The following is a 14626-nucleotide window of genomic DNA, read 5'->3' as shown; positions in this document are numbered from 1 at the left end:
CTTTTTTCCTCCTCCACAGGGAAATCTCAGGCCATCGGTTCATCAGATGTCTTTCAACCCACTGTCCGTGCTGGAGAAGACATTAATCATGGGGAGGAGAAAAAGGGGGAGCCCTATTAGGAAACCCACTGACCACTCTGATCAGGGTCCTGCTTACCCTTTCTTTGGTCAACTCCTACCTTTTCTTTGTGTGAACGGAGCTTGCCATGCCTACACGTGTGCCATGGGCTCCTGGCTGCGAGAGCCGGGCTCAAACAAGTGGGCTGAGACGGCGCTCCTCTGAAAGCTCTCTGTCTGTGGTCAGCCCTCGTCCCCGCGCCACTCGCCACGATGCGCGGCCGGCTCTGTCTGTGAGCCTGCAGTCTGCACGTCCTGCTGCGGCCATCCCCTGGTGCTGGCTGCCGCAGACACTGCGTGTGGTGAGGGGTCAGGGGCAAGGGCCCCTCCCGCTGGCCCTCAGGCTCTCAGCTGAGCGTCAGAAGCCAAGCCACACACTCCTACAGCGACCCAGACCCCCAGCCCACCTCACTCCAGAGTGACAGTGCTTCTGCCCCTGGACCAGCTGATTTGTCCGCATCCCCAAATCCAGAGTGGGACGCTCTTCCATCCGANTGCAAAAAGACTTCAATCTCATGATTCAGAGGAGCGGGGGGCATCGGGTTGTCAGTGTGGAGCCACAGGAAGTAAATGCTTTGATGACACAAACCATTCATCCGATCTCATCCTCTCTTCCATCTAGAAAACTTGCTGGAGGTGGGGTGGGTGAGTGGGCGAGCCTGAACTGTGCCTGGGAAAGCTGGCCTCTGGGGGTCCCAAGATGGCCAGACTGGGGTGGGGTGGGGAAGCAGATGGGAAGTGAGCCTCTCAGCTGGGGAGAAGCTGGAAGGGGCCTGCTCACTTGCTATGTAAGCAGATTTAGTCTGCAGGCCTGGCCAGCTCTCATGGGTCTCCCCAGTCCCTGTGGTCAAGTTCATTCCCTGAACAGTGACAGCAGCAGCTCTCTGATGGCTTGCATATTAGACAAGGAGTGGACCCAGTCCAGGGCCCATCCAAGGCCACCTGTGTTGCTAGATCCAGACATATGGTCTCCTCCAGCATCACTGTGAGTGTGTGCGTGTGTGTGCCCGTGGACAGAAGCACACAAGCGTGCCTGGGAGGGACGAGCAATGCTCTGGGCCCTGCTTCCTGCACACGGGAGCCCGGTGTGTGAGCGTCACTGCTGTCTAGAGAGGCTCTGGTGGCCACCAGGGGCCTCGGGTAGGTGGGCAGCAGCAAGAAGCTCTGTGAAGCTGTCCTCCTCAGTGGCCACCAGCTGGCCCTGTCTGCGGCCACTGCTTCCCAGCAGGGGCCAGTGCCTCGTGTCAGTGCCAATGCCAGCCTGTCATGTCACCACAAGGTGGGCTGCTTTGAACTGGGACCCTGGTTCCTACTCCCTCTCCCCAGCTGAGAATAGTGAGGCTGTCAGTGGGGGTGGGGGAGACACAGGGTCCAAAACCCACATCATTCCACTACTTCTTCTTAAAAACAACTACACGAGAAGCCCCTACTTCCCTGTTCCTCCTGCTTCTGTCCCCGGGCTGAAACCCGGGGAGCAAGGACCGAGCACAAAGGAGAGGGTGCTGAGAGGGATGCAGGGAAGCCTTTGGATCAGGTCAGGGGTGAAGAGGGCGGCGAGGAGAGCTTCCATCTGGCCCTCACTGTCAGCAAGGTACCAACAGCGTCGTTGCACTGAGGACGTGACCTGGGCAGCCAGAGCCAAGAGGGTTATGTTCCCATCCGCCTGGGCGCTCATGAAGAGGTCATGAGCAATTTCCACTGGACTCCTAAAATACTGAAAGCAGCTCATGAATCCCTAATTGCAATGTAGAGAACCCCCCATTTGGGGATGAGATCAAATCCAACATGTCTCCCTGAGTTGCCAATTGTAAATAAGAAGGCTGAGTCCTTTCAGGAACTAGCGTCCCTTTCCCGAGAAAAGACATGTATTGAGAGTATGTTGGGATCCCAGGAATTCAGGTGGGGGCGTCAGTGGGGGCACGAGGAGGGAGACAAAGAGCAGGGAGCTTCCTGAGGCCCCTGAATGACAGCACAGGGGCCCGCCTTGTCCACAGGTTGGATCGGCCCGCTCTGGGTGTTGGCCGAGGGTAGGTCTTAGAACTCCGCAGCCAACAGGAGGAAAATCTCTGAGCCACAGGCTCAGTCCACCAGGCGCAGCCACAGACCACTGTGTGGCCCTGCTCTACCAGTTTCCCGCCCTCCTCTGCATGAAGGGGCACCCAGGGAAAGCGGGCAGCGCCCACGTTTTGCCCCAGCCCGCTCTCGGCTGCCCGGCAGTCTGTGGGGCCACTGAGGGGACAGGCCAGCAGGCAGCTTCTGAGAGCCGGGCCCCGGCGTGCCCTGTGGCGTGGCCTTCTGCTTTGTGTTCGCTTAAGGAGGCACGGTGGTCCATCTCCACAGCTGTCCTTAAACTCAGCAGAAATGAGACGGCTCCATCAATAGCCTCCCCCTCTTGCTGACTGCTTTAGAAGGGACCATCGCAATGCCAGTACTTGTGTCCAGAGTGACGGTCATTGAATCTGACTTCCCTCTCGTTTCTGTGGAGTCTTGAATGCTGCTCCTGGGCCATTCCAGAGCAAAACGGAGGCATGGGAGGAAGCTGCCCCCGCCCCAAGCCCGCACATCTCCATTCCACAGCTCACTACCACCCCCCATATACCGACTCCCCTCTCCAGATTACTCTCCTGTGTCCCCAGCTTTCAGCCAGGGGGACGCTCTTCCTTGGGGTTCCACCTCTAGTCTGGGGACTCCTGAGAACAGATCTGACCAGTTTCTTGCCAAGCGCTTACCCTGGTCCAGGCACCAGCCGGACGTCTTTACACGCATGGTTTTATTTAATCCTCATGGCAAATCTGGAAAATAGCTACTGTCCTCCTCGTGCAGATGATGAGAGCAGGACAAGCTCAGTGAGCGCCCAGGGCTCACAGGGCCAGCACACACAGAGTGAGAACTCGGACCCTCCACTCTGCACCCAGTGCTCTTCACCCGGACATGGCCCATCTCTAATGCTGAAAGTTCAGGCGGCGTGACAGCAGATAAAATAGCTGAGGTCAGGAGAAACCTAGATAACGTATATGAAAGCATTTTGCAAGCTGTGAGGCTCAATGCAAACAGGAGATTTAATTCTACACGCTGGTCTCCAGCTGCACATGAGCACCGAGCCCGGAAAACACATTCATCCTCCACTTGGTGCAAACAATTAGTCATCTACCTGTCCAGGGCCACCGACGTCATGTTGGATGAATGGCAAGAATGCTCTTCCCTCCCCTGGCGCTCCACTCCCCCCCTCCCCCCGCCGCCCCAGTAAATCCAGTTAATCACCAAGTCTTTCAGTTCTCCTGTATGTCTCCTGCTTTTGTCTCCCTCCCACTGACACTTCCCTGTGGGTTCCATCGTCTCTCACTTGTCACTGTCACAGCCCCTCCCTGATGTCCCTGCATCCACCCTGTCCCATTTTACCACTCTCCACGCCGCAACCAGAGGGATCCTTCCCGAGCGCAGATCTGAGCCAGGCACGCACAACTTCAAGCCTGTCAGCGGGCTCCCACCGCTCTCGGCTTCCAGTTCAAAGTCTCCCCTGGCTTGGTACCTCCTGGTCTGTGGCTGCCGCTCTCTCCAGACACCTCCATTCACACTTGCTCCGTGCGCCCACTCCAACGACATCAGCAGGGCACACCTTCCAATCCTCATCGGGTTAACTGCTGTCTTCGGCTCCCAGCTGTGACATCGCCTTCCCGAGTTGGGGTCAGCGCCTCGCCCACCCCGTGAATGGCACGATCGTAGCACCGAGTTGCAACCCTGTTTTTCTGTGGTCCCCATCGGGCTGCTGGCTCTGTAAGCGCAGGGTTTGGTCTGGGTCCTTCATCATTCTTCCCCAGGTGCTTGGCCCAAGTTAGCATTCAATACGTCTTCGGGTGGATAAGCATCTTGTCCCTGCAAGCCCTGGTCTGGGCCATTTTGAAGGCGCTCTCGCATGGGTACCAAGCCTGCTCTGTTGCTCGCAAGTCATCCTTTCCCACGTGCCCTTCGCTGAGCACAGATGGGGAGGCAGCTCTCCCACCAAGGCACACGGGATGGGGGAAGGGCCCCCAGGGTCAGCTCGCCACCCCCCCATGGGCTGAAGAGCCCAGCACCCGTCCCAGAAGGTCCTAGCCCAGTCATTAGACATCCCCAGTGATAAACAGCGCCCAGCCCTGTCCTGGTAAGAACACTATCTCCCTGGCCAGCCAGCACAGCCCGCCTTAGCACAGCCTAGCTCATCCGACCGGAGCCCAGTGCTAACAGAGCATGGCCCCGGGAGCCAGGGGACTTCACTGCCCCCCCCCCCAGCATCCCCGTGGGTGTCCACAGGCTAGGGGACAGGAGCCAGAGCTGGGCAGAGAGGAAGTGGCTTTCGCCCCCATACCTATGACTTGGTTATTCCTCACAGGATGTTGGAGGGTCACCCACCACTAGTTCATGCCTAACTCCTAACTCCGCGGCCATATGGTCCCTTCTGGTACATCTCCTTAGAGAGGGTTTCAGGAACTCCAGTCTAGCTGAACCTTTGACAGAGCGTCCCTTCCGACTTCTCACTCCTCAGCAAACCTCCGGAGGCTTTGGGACATAGCAGCTGCAGGACAGGGTCCCAAAGCCAGATGCTCTGGGACAATTCCCTGCTAATTTGACCACTGCCTTGAGGAAGAGGGAGTGAGCCCGCCCTCCACACATGGAGGGCTGCGGAGAAGCCCCCTCCTGCTACCGGGCCCACACGGCACACTCACTCTTGGCTCCCACACCAGCCCGGTACACGTGTAGCAATGCACACACACACGTGGCCCGGATGAGGATGACCTCTGACCTCCCATCACCTGCAACTCGTCCCTGTGACTGCGCCAGCCGAGACAGCTTCACATGCCAGAACCCAACCAAGGACACTGTGAGGCCGCAGTAGCAGCGGGTTCACATGGTAGGAAATGCCCCCCCACCACTCCCCGCTGAACTGTCATACTGACTTGCTATTCCCGTGCCTTCTCTGAGGCTGTCTCAGAGTCCCCCCCCCAAGAGATCCCAAGTCATGCTGTGATCCCCCCACTCCTGGAAGACATTCAGCCCCAAATGGACCCCAGGAACACCAGAGGGATTGGGGACACACTATACCTAAACCTGATAGCCCCTGCCCCTACGGGAAGCCATGAATGACTTACTCCTTGCCCCTCCCCGAACACACTTCCAGGCCTTCCCACAGGCCTGGCCACATGTGACCAGTGACAGACACCAAGGTGGGAGCTGACCTTTCCTGCAGAGAGCTCGGGCCTCTGGGACTGGTCCCCAACCAGGTCTGCATCCAGTCACTGGGCAGGGGCACCACAGAGGGGACTGAGCCCCACTGCGCCCAGCCGACCTGGAACCTGGGCCCGAGAAGAGGAGAGGAAGTCCTTGCTGTGGGGTTTTCTTGGACAAACGGTAGGGCCAGTGCCTGATCTGTCTTTCTGTCCCTCACACCAACCACCGCAAGAAGTCAAGTCACAGTCGTGGCTGAGCGAACACAAACACACCACGAAGAGGTCACCTGTTGTACTTTTGACATGGTATCAGTTTTTATTTAAAAACATGCTAAAAACATGGTGTTCAAGAAAGCCAGGACCAGGATGGAGGAAGCGCACAGATACGGCATCGCAAGCAGAAAAGTGCATCTGAACCCAACAAGCGAGCTGACCCTGCTCGCCCGCGCTCCCGCGCTCCCGGGGCTGGGTGGGGTGTGGGCATGAGCCCCCGGCTCCAGCCCTCAGGTGCCCGGCAGGGGCAGGGAGGCCAGGACCCGCCAGGACCACTGCCTCTCTGAGGAGCGGAGGAGCGAGATGGGAGGCCAGGACCGCGGGAGGCTGGATGCAGAGGGCGGAGGGATGAAGGGGGGGCTCCAGGAACCCGGCACCCAGCTCCCGTCCGACACCAGGTCCCTGCTAGTTAGCACCTCCACCAGTGTGGGTGGGCAGGGGGCTGCAGAGGCGGGGACGGTCATTTCCAGCCACCTGGACTGCTTTGGGGCCACCAAAGCAAGGAGGGATGGCCACCTGGGTTCAAGTCAAACCAGAACACCCGCATGAGGGTCTGGGGTGGGGCGAGCCACCTTCGTAGAGTGAGAGCCCAAGATGCAGGCCCATGCTGGTGGGGAGAAGGGGTGACAATGCTCCAGCTGGGGCATGGAGGTGGAGACTCGCCCCCCACACCTGCTACAGCCCCTCCCCAAGGGTAATTCTCGGTCCCTGCTCGCCCACCTCCTCGGCAAGATGGCTGCAGGAAAGGCCAAGTCTTCGGCCGGCACGCCCTTGACGCTGTCTACAGAACCTTGACCTTCTAAGTGGAATCGGTGAACTGCCTGCATCAGAGCTGACTGAACTCACTCTGAACTTGGCGAGGGAAGCCCCAAGTGAGAGGGATTATTCAGGTAATCCTGCCCCACTGAGATCACAGTCAGGAGGAAGAGAAGACACGGGGCCACCCCACAGACATCGCACGGTGTGGCCTTCCTTGGGCTGTGGGTGCCAGCCTGCAGGAAGGGAAGGGGCTGGGAAGAGCACCCCCCACCACTCGTGCCTTCCACGCAGGGGAAACTCAGTCAAATGCCTACACAGCCAAGCACGAGGGGGAGGCAGGAAGGCAGTCTGGGGGACGGTGGACAAGGCGGACAGACAGGTGAGCGGAGGGGGCACTGAGGGGGAGGAGGGACTATGGTCGAGGTTCCAGGGCCAGAGGACGCCCCTAAAGCCCCAGAAACATAAGATTGCCAGGGAGGCTATGCACATGCCCCCCGGGTGTTAGGTTTTGCTGTGGATTTGAACAAAAATTGAAATTACATTGATAGGCATGCCCAAGCCCGCCCCATCCCACCCCCAGCCCCAAGCACAGGATCCTCATGCACTGAGTCCCAGGCGGCCATGCCAGGGCCTGCTTGCTGAGTGCCTGTCCGCCGCGGTGGCAGGTCTGCTCTGCGCCCTGTGGAGGAGAGGCCCCGGGGCAGACCAGGAACACAGCGGCGCCAGGAGACCTGGGAGGGCAGTCTGGCTCACGCGTGTGCTTGCCCCATTCTCCACCCAAGGACCCACCTTCCCAGCATCCCCAGGGGCACCTCTGCACCTGTCTCAGGGGGGTGGTCTTTACTCTGCCTGACTCGCTGAGACCACCCTACTCTCCATGCCTCACCCCCCAAAGTCTGGAATCCTCAACACACCAAAAGTTCTGTACTTCTGGTCCCGACTGTATTTTACTTAGGCCAGTGGAGGTGTTGCTGGCTGGGAGGCCAGGTCTCAGCTTCTGGAACACACAAGTGAAGGCAGGAGAGGAGACGTGGGCTTGTGGGAAATCAAGGGACTGGACCAACAGGTGCAGGAAAAAGGCAGCTGTCCCACATGAGGCCCCATCGGGGAAGGGCACCAAACCTAGCTGGCTAGTGGATAACCTTTTTGAGCTCAGTCGCTTGAATTCTTGACTTTATTTTTTTTAACTGCAAAAACACTCCCTTAGGCCAGCACGAAGTCCTATGGGGGCCCTTCTGTAGTCAGATGTCCCACCCTGACTGTTGGGCTCCTATTCCGTGACCTAGGCTGCTTGCTTCCTGGGGCGACTGTAGCAAGACCCAGCCTGACCTCTCTGGGCTTCTCCTGAGGGCCACAGAGGACATGAACGCCACCACTCCACCATGTGAACCCCAATGAAGGGGATGAGGGTCCCGGGGTCCCAGGGCCATCCTTCCCCCACCCCCTCAGCAGGGACTCTGCCACCCAGTGAATGTGGCTGGAATGATCGTGGGCCCCACTCCACCTTCCCCTCCTGATGGTCACGGGTCCTCTGCCACTGTCTGAGCAGCAAAACATCAGGACTGCTTCCCCTTCCAGAAGCAATGTGAGAAAGTGAGCAGCATCTGAACTAGAGAGGTATTTGTCCGAGAGTTTCTAGCAGGAATGTCTGTGAAAGTACTGGGGTTTGCAGAACCTGTCGCGGGAATGCCCGCATGGGGCGGAAGGGGAGCCTCCCGAGCCAGCAGACGGCAGGAGGAAGGAAGAAGGGAAACCAGAAAGACTGCTCATCAGTGAACTGTAAGGACCCACAGAGCCCTGGCCAAGCTCCCGGTGAAGTACTGCGCCAGCCCCCCAGAGGACTCCCAACCGCCCGGGCCACTGGCACTGGCATCAGCAAAGGCCTCACCCCTGCACAGGATGTCCCTCCGCCGCACGCGCCTCTCCCAGGACCCCCGGGCCACAGACGCCCGCCCCCCTGCCTGGCCCCCTCTTCCTTCTGCTCAGCGCATCCTGAGCCAGGCCCAGCGCGTCTCACCGCAGGGCCTCCTGAGTGTGGCACAGTGGTTCGTCCTGACTGAAACCTGACGGACATCCTCTTTCCCCACCTTCCCCTACCCTCGGGGGGAAAAAAAAATCAAACCATTACAGAAATCAACGCAGTAAAAAGTTATAAATCAGAAAGCTAACCCTAAACTTATCTGAGAGATAATATTCCTGAATAATCATAATCAGAGTAAAATAAAAAAGTTACACTGTAAGGTATAAAAAGCCTGGGCAAGATGCTCCCGGGGCCATGCCCAGAGGCGGTCAGACCCCCGCCCCCGCCAGCTCCCCCACGGGGGTGGCCGTGGACGCCAGTGGCCTCCGCTGGGCAGTCTGTCCACCAGGAGGGAGCACTCTGCTCCCCACCCCCACGGGGACAAAGTGTCAGGGTGAGGAAGGGCAGGGGCAGAAACGCATCCGTGCTGGGGGGCTCCTGGAGCACGAACCCGGCCCACCCTGTCTTCTTTGGCAAATACACAGATGCAGGAACCCAGGCGCCCCCAGCACCCCAAGGTCCAGGCGCACCTCCTCCACACCTCCTCCTCCCTGGCCCTCCACCCACCAAGAAGGCTGAGGAGGACTGGGCTGGGGGCAGCGGGCTGGGGAGGTGGGTGCGGGGGTCAGCAGTCTGGAGAGCGCGGGCAGGCAACACAAAGCTCAAATCTTCTTCCCGGCACAGTGTCCGTGTGGGGGCCGGGGTGCTCCCAGCCAGCCAGCTCAGGCGTCGTACTTTTTACCAGTCCGGTGGATGTGCTGGAAGAGGGTCATGGAGAAGGCCATGCCCAGAATCTGAAAGACAAGGGGGAGAGGGCCTGGGACGGAAGCCCGTGGCCTGGGCTCTGCCGCGCGGCACCTGGGGCGAGTGGGGACAACCACTCGTGGGCTTGAAAGTTGCTGGCAGAAGGAGTCACACACCCAGGAGCTCAGCCCCTCAGAGCCACTGGTACAGGATACCACACATCTCGGAGGCTCAGAAATCTGCCTACTTCCGAGGACTGTGGTGAGGACAGAAGGCACAAAGGACCTGGTCCTGAGTGGTGGCTACCAAGGAACTGAGGAGGGGGCCAGGAAGGTGGCAAGAACATTAAACCCATGCCAAATCGCTCCATTCAGTCCAGAATACACGACATGAGGTCTTGGAGGCAGCAGACGTGTCTTCACCACTCATGTGCCTAGGACAACGTTCACGCCCATCTGTGCTCCCTCAACTCCTGCATCCTGACAGGGGTGCTGACCCAGAGCCGTGCAGGAGGCAGGAGGAAGCCAGCCTGTGGCCTCACGGGCACCACAGAGAGTGGGCCGGGGGCACGCGCCATAAGGCAGGGGCCCGGGAGACATGGCGTGGCCCGCAAGGCTCTCATGCTCCATGTTTGCGTATAACTGGAGCAGACCCTGGCTGGTTCTGGTCCAGGGGGACCACAGGCAGCTGAGAGGCACCCCAGTCTCGATACCAAATGGAATCTTGCCCCTGTGCGCACATCTCATAATCAGAGCACTGCAAAAATGACAGCGGGCTTGTCTGCTGAGCTTGAAAGCTCTTAGATAAATCGGACATGGTCAGACCTGCAGGCCCAAGAGTTTAGAGCAAGAAAGATCACTTCATGCAGGATGTCAGCTACCCTCTCATGGACCGGCCAGCCAAGTTCAAGGGCTACGAGGGGAATCGGGCACTGAAGACTCCTGCTTGGAGGAGCCACTCATAAATGGTTGGAGCCATACAGAGATGGACAAAGGAGAAGGCCAGGCAATGCTCGTCCCAGAAAGGTCAGGGGGCTCTTGCTCCCTCCAGCCATGCCGGCCTTATCTTCAGGAAGGGAGGCAGGGTTTCCCTCCTTGTCCGTCTCCAGCAGCTGGGCTAGCACTCGCAAAGTGCGGCTGCTCACTGAGTGCTTGCGGACAACAGCGAACACCCGCAGAGCTCTTCCCAGCCGCCCGGTCCTGCTCTATGCCCCGTGACACGCCCTGAGCTCACTCAATGCTAAGAAGGGGCACGGTGATCACGCCCGTCATACTGACGCAGAAACGAAGGCCCAGAGGCAAGACAACCTGCCCAGCTCATAAGCGTCTCACAGGCGATGCATCCGGGACGGCCGCCCTCAGAGCCTGTGCTCACACGTGTTACCTGAGGACTCGGCTTTCATCCAGTTCAGTCCCGAGGGAAGTGCCCCGGGAAGGACGGCAGGCGTGTTCTCAAGCAAACCCACACAGGAGCTCTGTGCAATGCTGGCACTGGGCCCAAGGCTCGGAGGGAATGCCGAGGAAGCCAGGCCCCACCGTGCCTGCAGGGTTGGAACAGGCACGGAAAGAGAAGGCCTCGGGACAGCAGAGCGGAAGCGTGCGTGGGCTGCGGGCTGCCCGGGTCAGCTGTTTGACGTGTGTGTGTGTGCGTGCGTGCCTCAGCTCCAGCCCCGGAGCTGCGAGGCTCTAGACAGGCCTCTTACCTGCATGATAAGGATGCACATCCCCACTGTGCCAAGCACGTGCTTGTTGTCATCAAACCACATCTTCACCTTCTCATAGCAGCCCTGGAGAACGCGGACCGCAGGTTAAGGCAGTGGCAGGACGGTGAGTGTCCCCTTCTGCCCAGCCCCCACCTCACCTCCCCTCCTGCCCCTTTCCTCTTGTCCCTCCCTGCCCCTCAGCCCTGGTCCTCCGGCCTTGGAGTGGACCCTGCCCCTCCCCCCCAAGGGTTCCACCTACAAGTCCCCACTGCACAGCCTCAGACCCCCGTTCAACCCCCACGCTCTGACACTCCCAACTGTGGGTCCAGCCCCCCTATGGTCCACATGCCTTTTGGCTTCAGTCCTGTGTGTCCCCCACCCCATCTCCTGTTAAGCCAATTCCTTGGTGTCCCCGGCGCCCTCCCCCCACCCCCGCAGGTGTCCTCGGGCAACACGGTGCCCCACACCGGCTTCTGGGAAGAGGCCTCGGGGAGCGGCGTCCAGCCTCACCGTTCTCCACAGAGGGGTGGTGCTGTTGCGCCCACAGCCCTGGGAGTTCTCCATGCAGCAGCGGTCGGGCACCGTGTTCTCCCCCAGCACCGGGTACCAGTCCGTGTAGTCGGTGACGCCACAGCAGCGCATCTGCGGGCGCGAGCGCACAGGGTCAGACAGCCACAGCCCACTGTCCTCCCTGCGCCTCCCGTGCCCAGACCAACCCGGTCCCACAAAGGCTGCGTCCCTGCAGGTCAGCAAAGGACACAAAGGCCTCCTTCTGGCCCCTTCTTTGGGCCACAGCTGGATCCGAAAGGGAAGTGACAGCCCCTCCCTGGAGGCCGGAGCGCAGAGCAGGTAATGCCCACCTGCCTCTCTGAGCTGGGCACGGACCTCGGACCCTGGGCAGGAGCGCTCAGCCCTCTGCTCACCCACCACCCCGCCCGCTCTGCTTTGGGGACCGTCCCAAGCCGGCTGCCCTCCGTCCCAGGGACTTGTTTTCCTCTTAGAATCAGGGCCTCCTTGCCTGACCCACTTTGTTGCTAAAATCAAGATGATCTGTCCTTCCTACTTCCCTGTGCCCATTTAGGCACTCGCTCCCGTGTCCAGATCCTGCTCACCCTCCCCCAGTCCCCCACTGTCCCTCTCCAGAAGCATCCGCTGTATGGTGTGCCACCCGGCAGCTCTCCCGGTCCCCTGTGTAGTCTGAGGCCCCGCCGCCCCTCCTCGTGGCCAGCCTGGCCGCTCACCTCAGCCTGGATGATGTTCCAGGCATTCTTAAGCCCCACGTTGTTCTCTGTGTTGTACAGCAGCAGACCCTCTTTCAGGTCCTTCCTGGCATTCTCATTCACCTGTCAGGTTGAGGGCAGACACCTGAATCCCTCCTCCAAAGGGTCAACACAATCATGCTTGAATACTCCCAGTGACGGGGAGCTCACCAGTCCCAGAGGCAGTCCACTGCCTCCCTGGGTAATTCAGAGGATTCTATTTCCCAAGACTACACAGGTAATAAGTCCCCTTGCCCCCCAAACTCACCTTCCCCATGCTGCCCCCACCCAAACCTTTCATCCGGGCCTCTCCTAGGTCCCCGGGTTCCATTCTCCCTCCTCCCTTCCTCGGAGGTCCTCCCTGTCAGTGCTTCTCCTCTGGCTGGCCCTGCCCCCACCCCAGGGACACTCCATATGCCCTCTCCCTTCTTGTAAGGCTCACCTTGTCCATGTAGACAAAGAAGAGGATAAGCAAGATCAGCTCTGCTAGCAGGATGACCAACAGGACGATGAAAAACTAGGAAGAGAAAGCCTAGGTGTGGGCACATGGGAGTGGTCACGGCTGGGGATGGGGTGCGCGCAAGGACGGCAGGGGGGCGGGGGCATCTAGACAGGGCTTCCCAGGTACAGGAGAGGCCTGCTACTTCTGAGGAATCCCAGGGAGGTAAGGGAGGGAGATACAGGAGACAGCCAACGGAGGAGTGGGAGGGACATGTAGGGCAGGGATACCCAATCATGAGGACAAGGGGTGTGGTCAGGCAAAGAACACTCTAGAAACGATTTTCTTGGGCTCAGGTTGGGCATCCAGGAGGCTGATGGTCGTCCCAGGCCTTGCCTGTGTCAGTGGCCCAAATGCAGGGAGATCAGAGTTCAGGGGGTTGGGGGGGGGGGGGCGGGTCCCANTGGGTCCAACTTACACTGAGGAGGAGGCACTTGTTTTCCTTGATGGCCCCCAGGCAGCCGAGGAAGCCCGTCACCATGACAATGGTGCCGATGGCGATGACTAGGTTGGCTGCAGACAGCGAAGGGAAGCTGGGGGAGAAGGTGGCAAAGTTGCCTTGGGACACGGATAGCCAAATGCCCACTCCAAGCAGCCCACAGCCACAGAGCTGGAGAGAAAGGAAGGCCGTTAGATCAGCACCGCTCGTGTGTTCCTCTCCACGCACCCCCGAAGGCTACACGGCCCCACCCCCACTCTGTGACTGGGTAAGGGGAGAACGGGGCTGCAGGTCAGATATGGCCACGGGCCCACATCACATCAGCTGTGTGGCCAGACAAAAGCTCTGTCTCTCCATGTTTTGGTTTCCCGGTCTGGCAAATGGCATCACAATAGCTTCACAAACCTACAGTCCCTCTGAGGACCCAATTCTAAAGGACACAGACAGAATCCTGTAACAACTACGAAGGTCTCAGGCACGCGTGGGTGGTTGGGTGGTCGTGGTTGTCACGCTTGTCAGCGGAGAGGCCCCGGCATGAGGGGCACAGTGGGCAGGGAAAGTGAGTAAGGACTTGTCTCAAGGGCTGGGAAGAATCTCAGAGTCCAGTCTCTGAGAGCCAGACCCTCCGATGACTGTGTCCCGCTGCCCTATCCAGAAGGGCCATATGCCCACTATTCTCAGGAGCCTAGAGGACACGTTTCCCACAGATGGAGGCAGAAGGGAACTCCTCAGGCTGGCTGGGAATCCGTCACTGCCTTGACCATCCCCCCATATGAGCCAGCAGCCAGCGCTCCGGGCCGGAAACCAACTCACCCCCGCGGTGCCCCCGGGGCTGCGAGGCCACCAGCTTCACCTGGGGATGCTTCACTTTCGTTGGCCATGAGTGTCCACCGCTGCCCTATTTATGCTCCATATAGCTGGCACTCCCCCCACTCCCTCCCTCCGGCAGCCCCAACAAGTACACGGAGTCTGAGGGGCCAATCTGTCAGTCCGCCCGTATTCATTGAGTACCTGCAGCGTCCCGTGCCAGAGGGCTAGGACCTCTTCAGAGACCTGCCTTCCCGGGACCTCCGCTCTGGCTGGACAGGAGCAAGAAAAAAGCAGCATCGACCCCAGACAGTATACACGGGTGCCAAACAAATAGTACGGGAGTTCCGAGTAGGCAACCACCGTCCTGGCCCGTGATGTCCGCTGGAGGTGGCAGTCAGTCCCCAAAGGATGGGTGGACTTGGGGCAAGTGGGGGACAGGAACGTTCCAGGCAGGGCGAAAGCAGACACGTAAGGGCTTGTCAGGCACAGACATGGATGTGACACCCAGCTCCCGCTTTTCCTGGTGGTGCGACCTTGCAAACTCCTTGTGTGCCCAATGAGAATAACATCGCCCGCCTTCTGGATTGCTGTGAGAATTTAAATGGAAGAAAGCATGGGGAGTGGGTGGCCAGCGTCAGGTGCTGGTCTCAGAAGGGCACTGATTGAGCGGCTCCTGGGTGCCAGAGCTGTGCTGTGACCCCAGGAATCAAGCGCACCCCTGCTCCCAAGCTGTTCTGCCTCCAGAGAGGAGACCCCGAAGGACCAGCAAAGACAAGGCAGCCCACGAGTAGGCAGAGAGC

At 59.5% G+C, this 14626-nt stretch overlaps 2 protein-coding genes across 10 annotated transcripts in view; one reads left to right on the top strand and one right to left on the bottom strand.

Annotated features, from left to right (window-relative positions):
• Positions 1–708, top strand: part of TSPAN11 (tetraspanin 11) — an 80034-nt gene extending 79326 nt beyond the window's left edge. The window contains exon 8 of the mRNA XM_040642046.1: positions 20–708. Coding sequence (XP_040497980.1) covers positions 20–283 — 264 coding nt within the window. The 3' untranslated portion in view covers positions 284–708. The remainder of the gene's footprint in view (positions 1–19) is intronic.
• A 4908-nt stretch (positions 709–5616) lies between these two features.
• TSPAN9 (tetraspanin 9) overlaps positions 5617–14626 on the bottom strand; it is a 198403-nt gene continuing 189393 nt past the window's right edge. For all 9 annotated transcript variants that reach the window (XM_040642045.1, XM_040642044.1, XM_040642040.1 and 6 more), the window contains 6 exons: positions 12996–13187; positions 12521–12595; positions 12061–12162; positions 11330–11461; positions 10820–10903; positions 5617–9167 (listed from right to left, as the gene is read on the bottom strand). In XM_040642045.1, the coding sequence (XP_040497979.1) occupies positions 9096–9167; positions 10820–10903; positions 11330–11461; positions 12061–12162; positions 12521–12595; positions 12996–13187 (657 nt within the window). In that variant the 3' untranslated portion in view covers positions 5617–9095. The remainder of the gene's footprint in view (positions 9168–10819; positions 10904–11329; positions 11462–12060; positions 12163–12520; positions 12596–12995; positions 13188–14626) is intronic.

Source organism: Ursus maritimus, unplaced genomic scaffold (genome assembly GCF_017311325.1).
Source record: "Ursus maritimus isolate PB19 unplaced genomic scaffold, ASM1731132v1 scaffold_26, whole genome shotgun sequence".
Lineage (NCBI taxonomy): Eukaryota > Metazoa > Chordata > Mammalia > Carnivora > Ursidae > Ursus > Ursus maritimus.
This window is presented reverse-complemented; position numbering and strand designations above follow the sequence as displayed.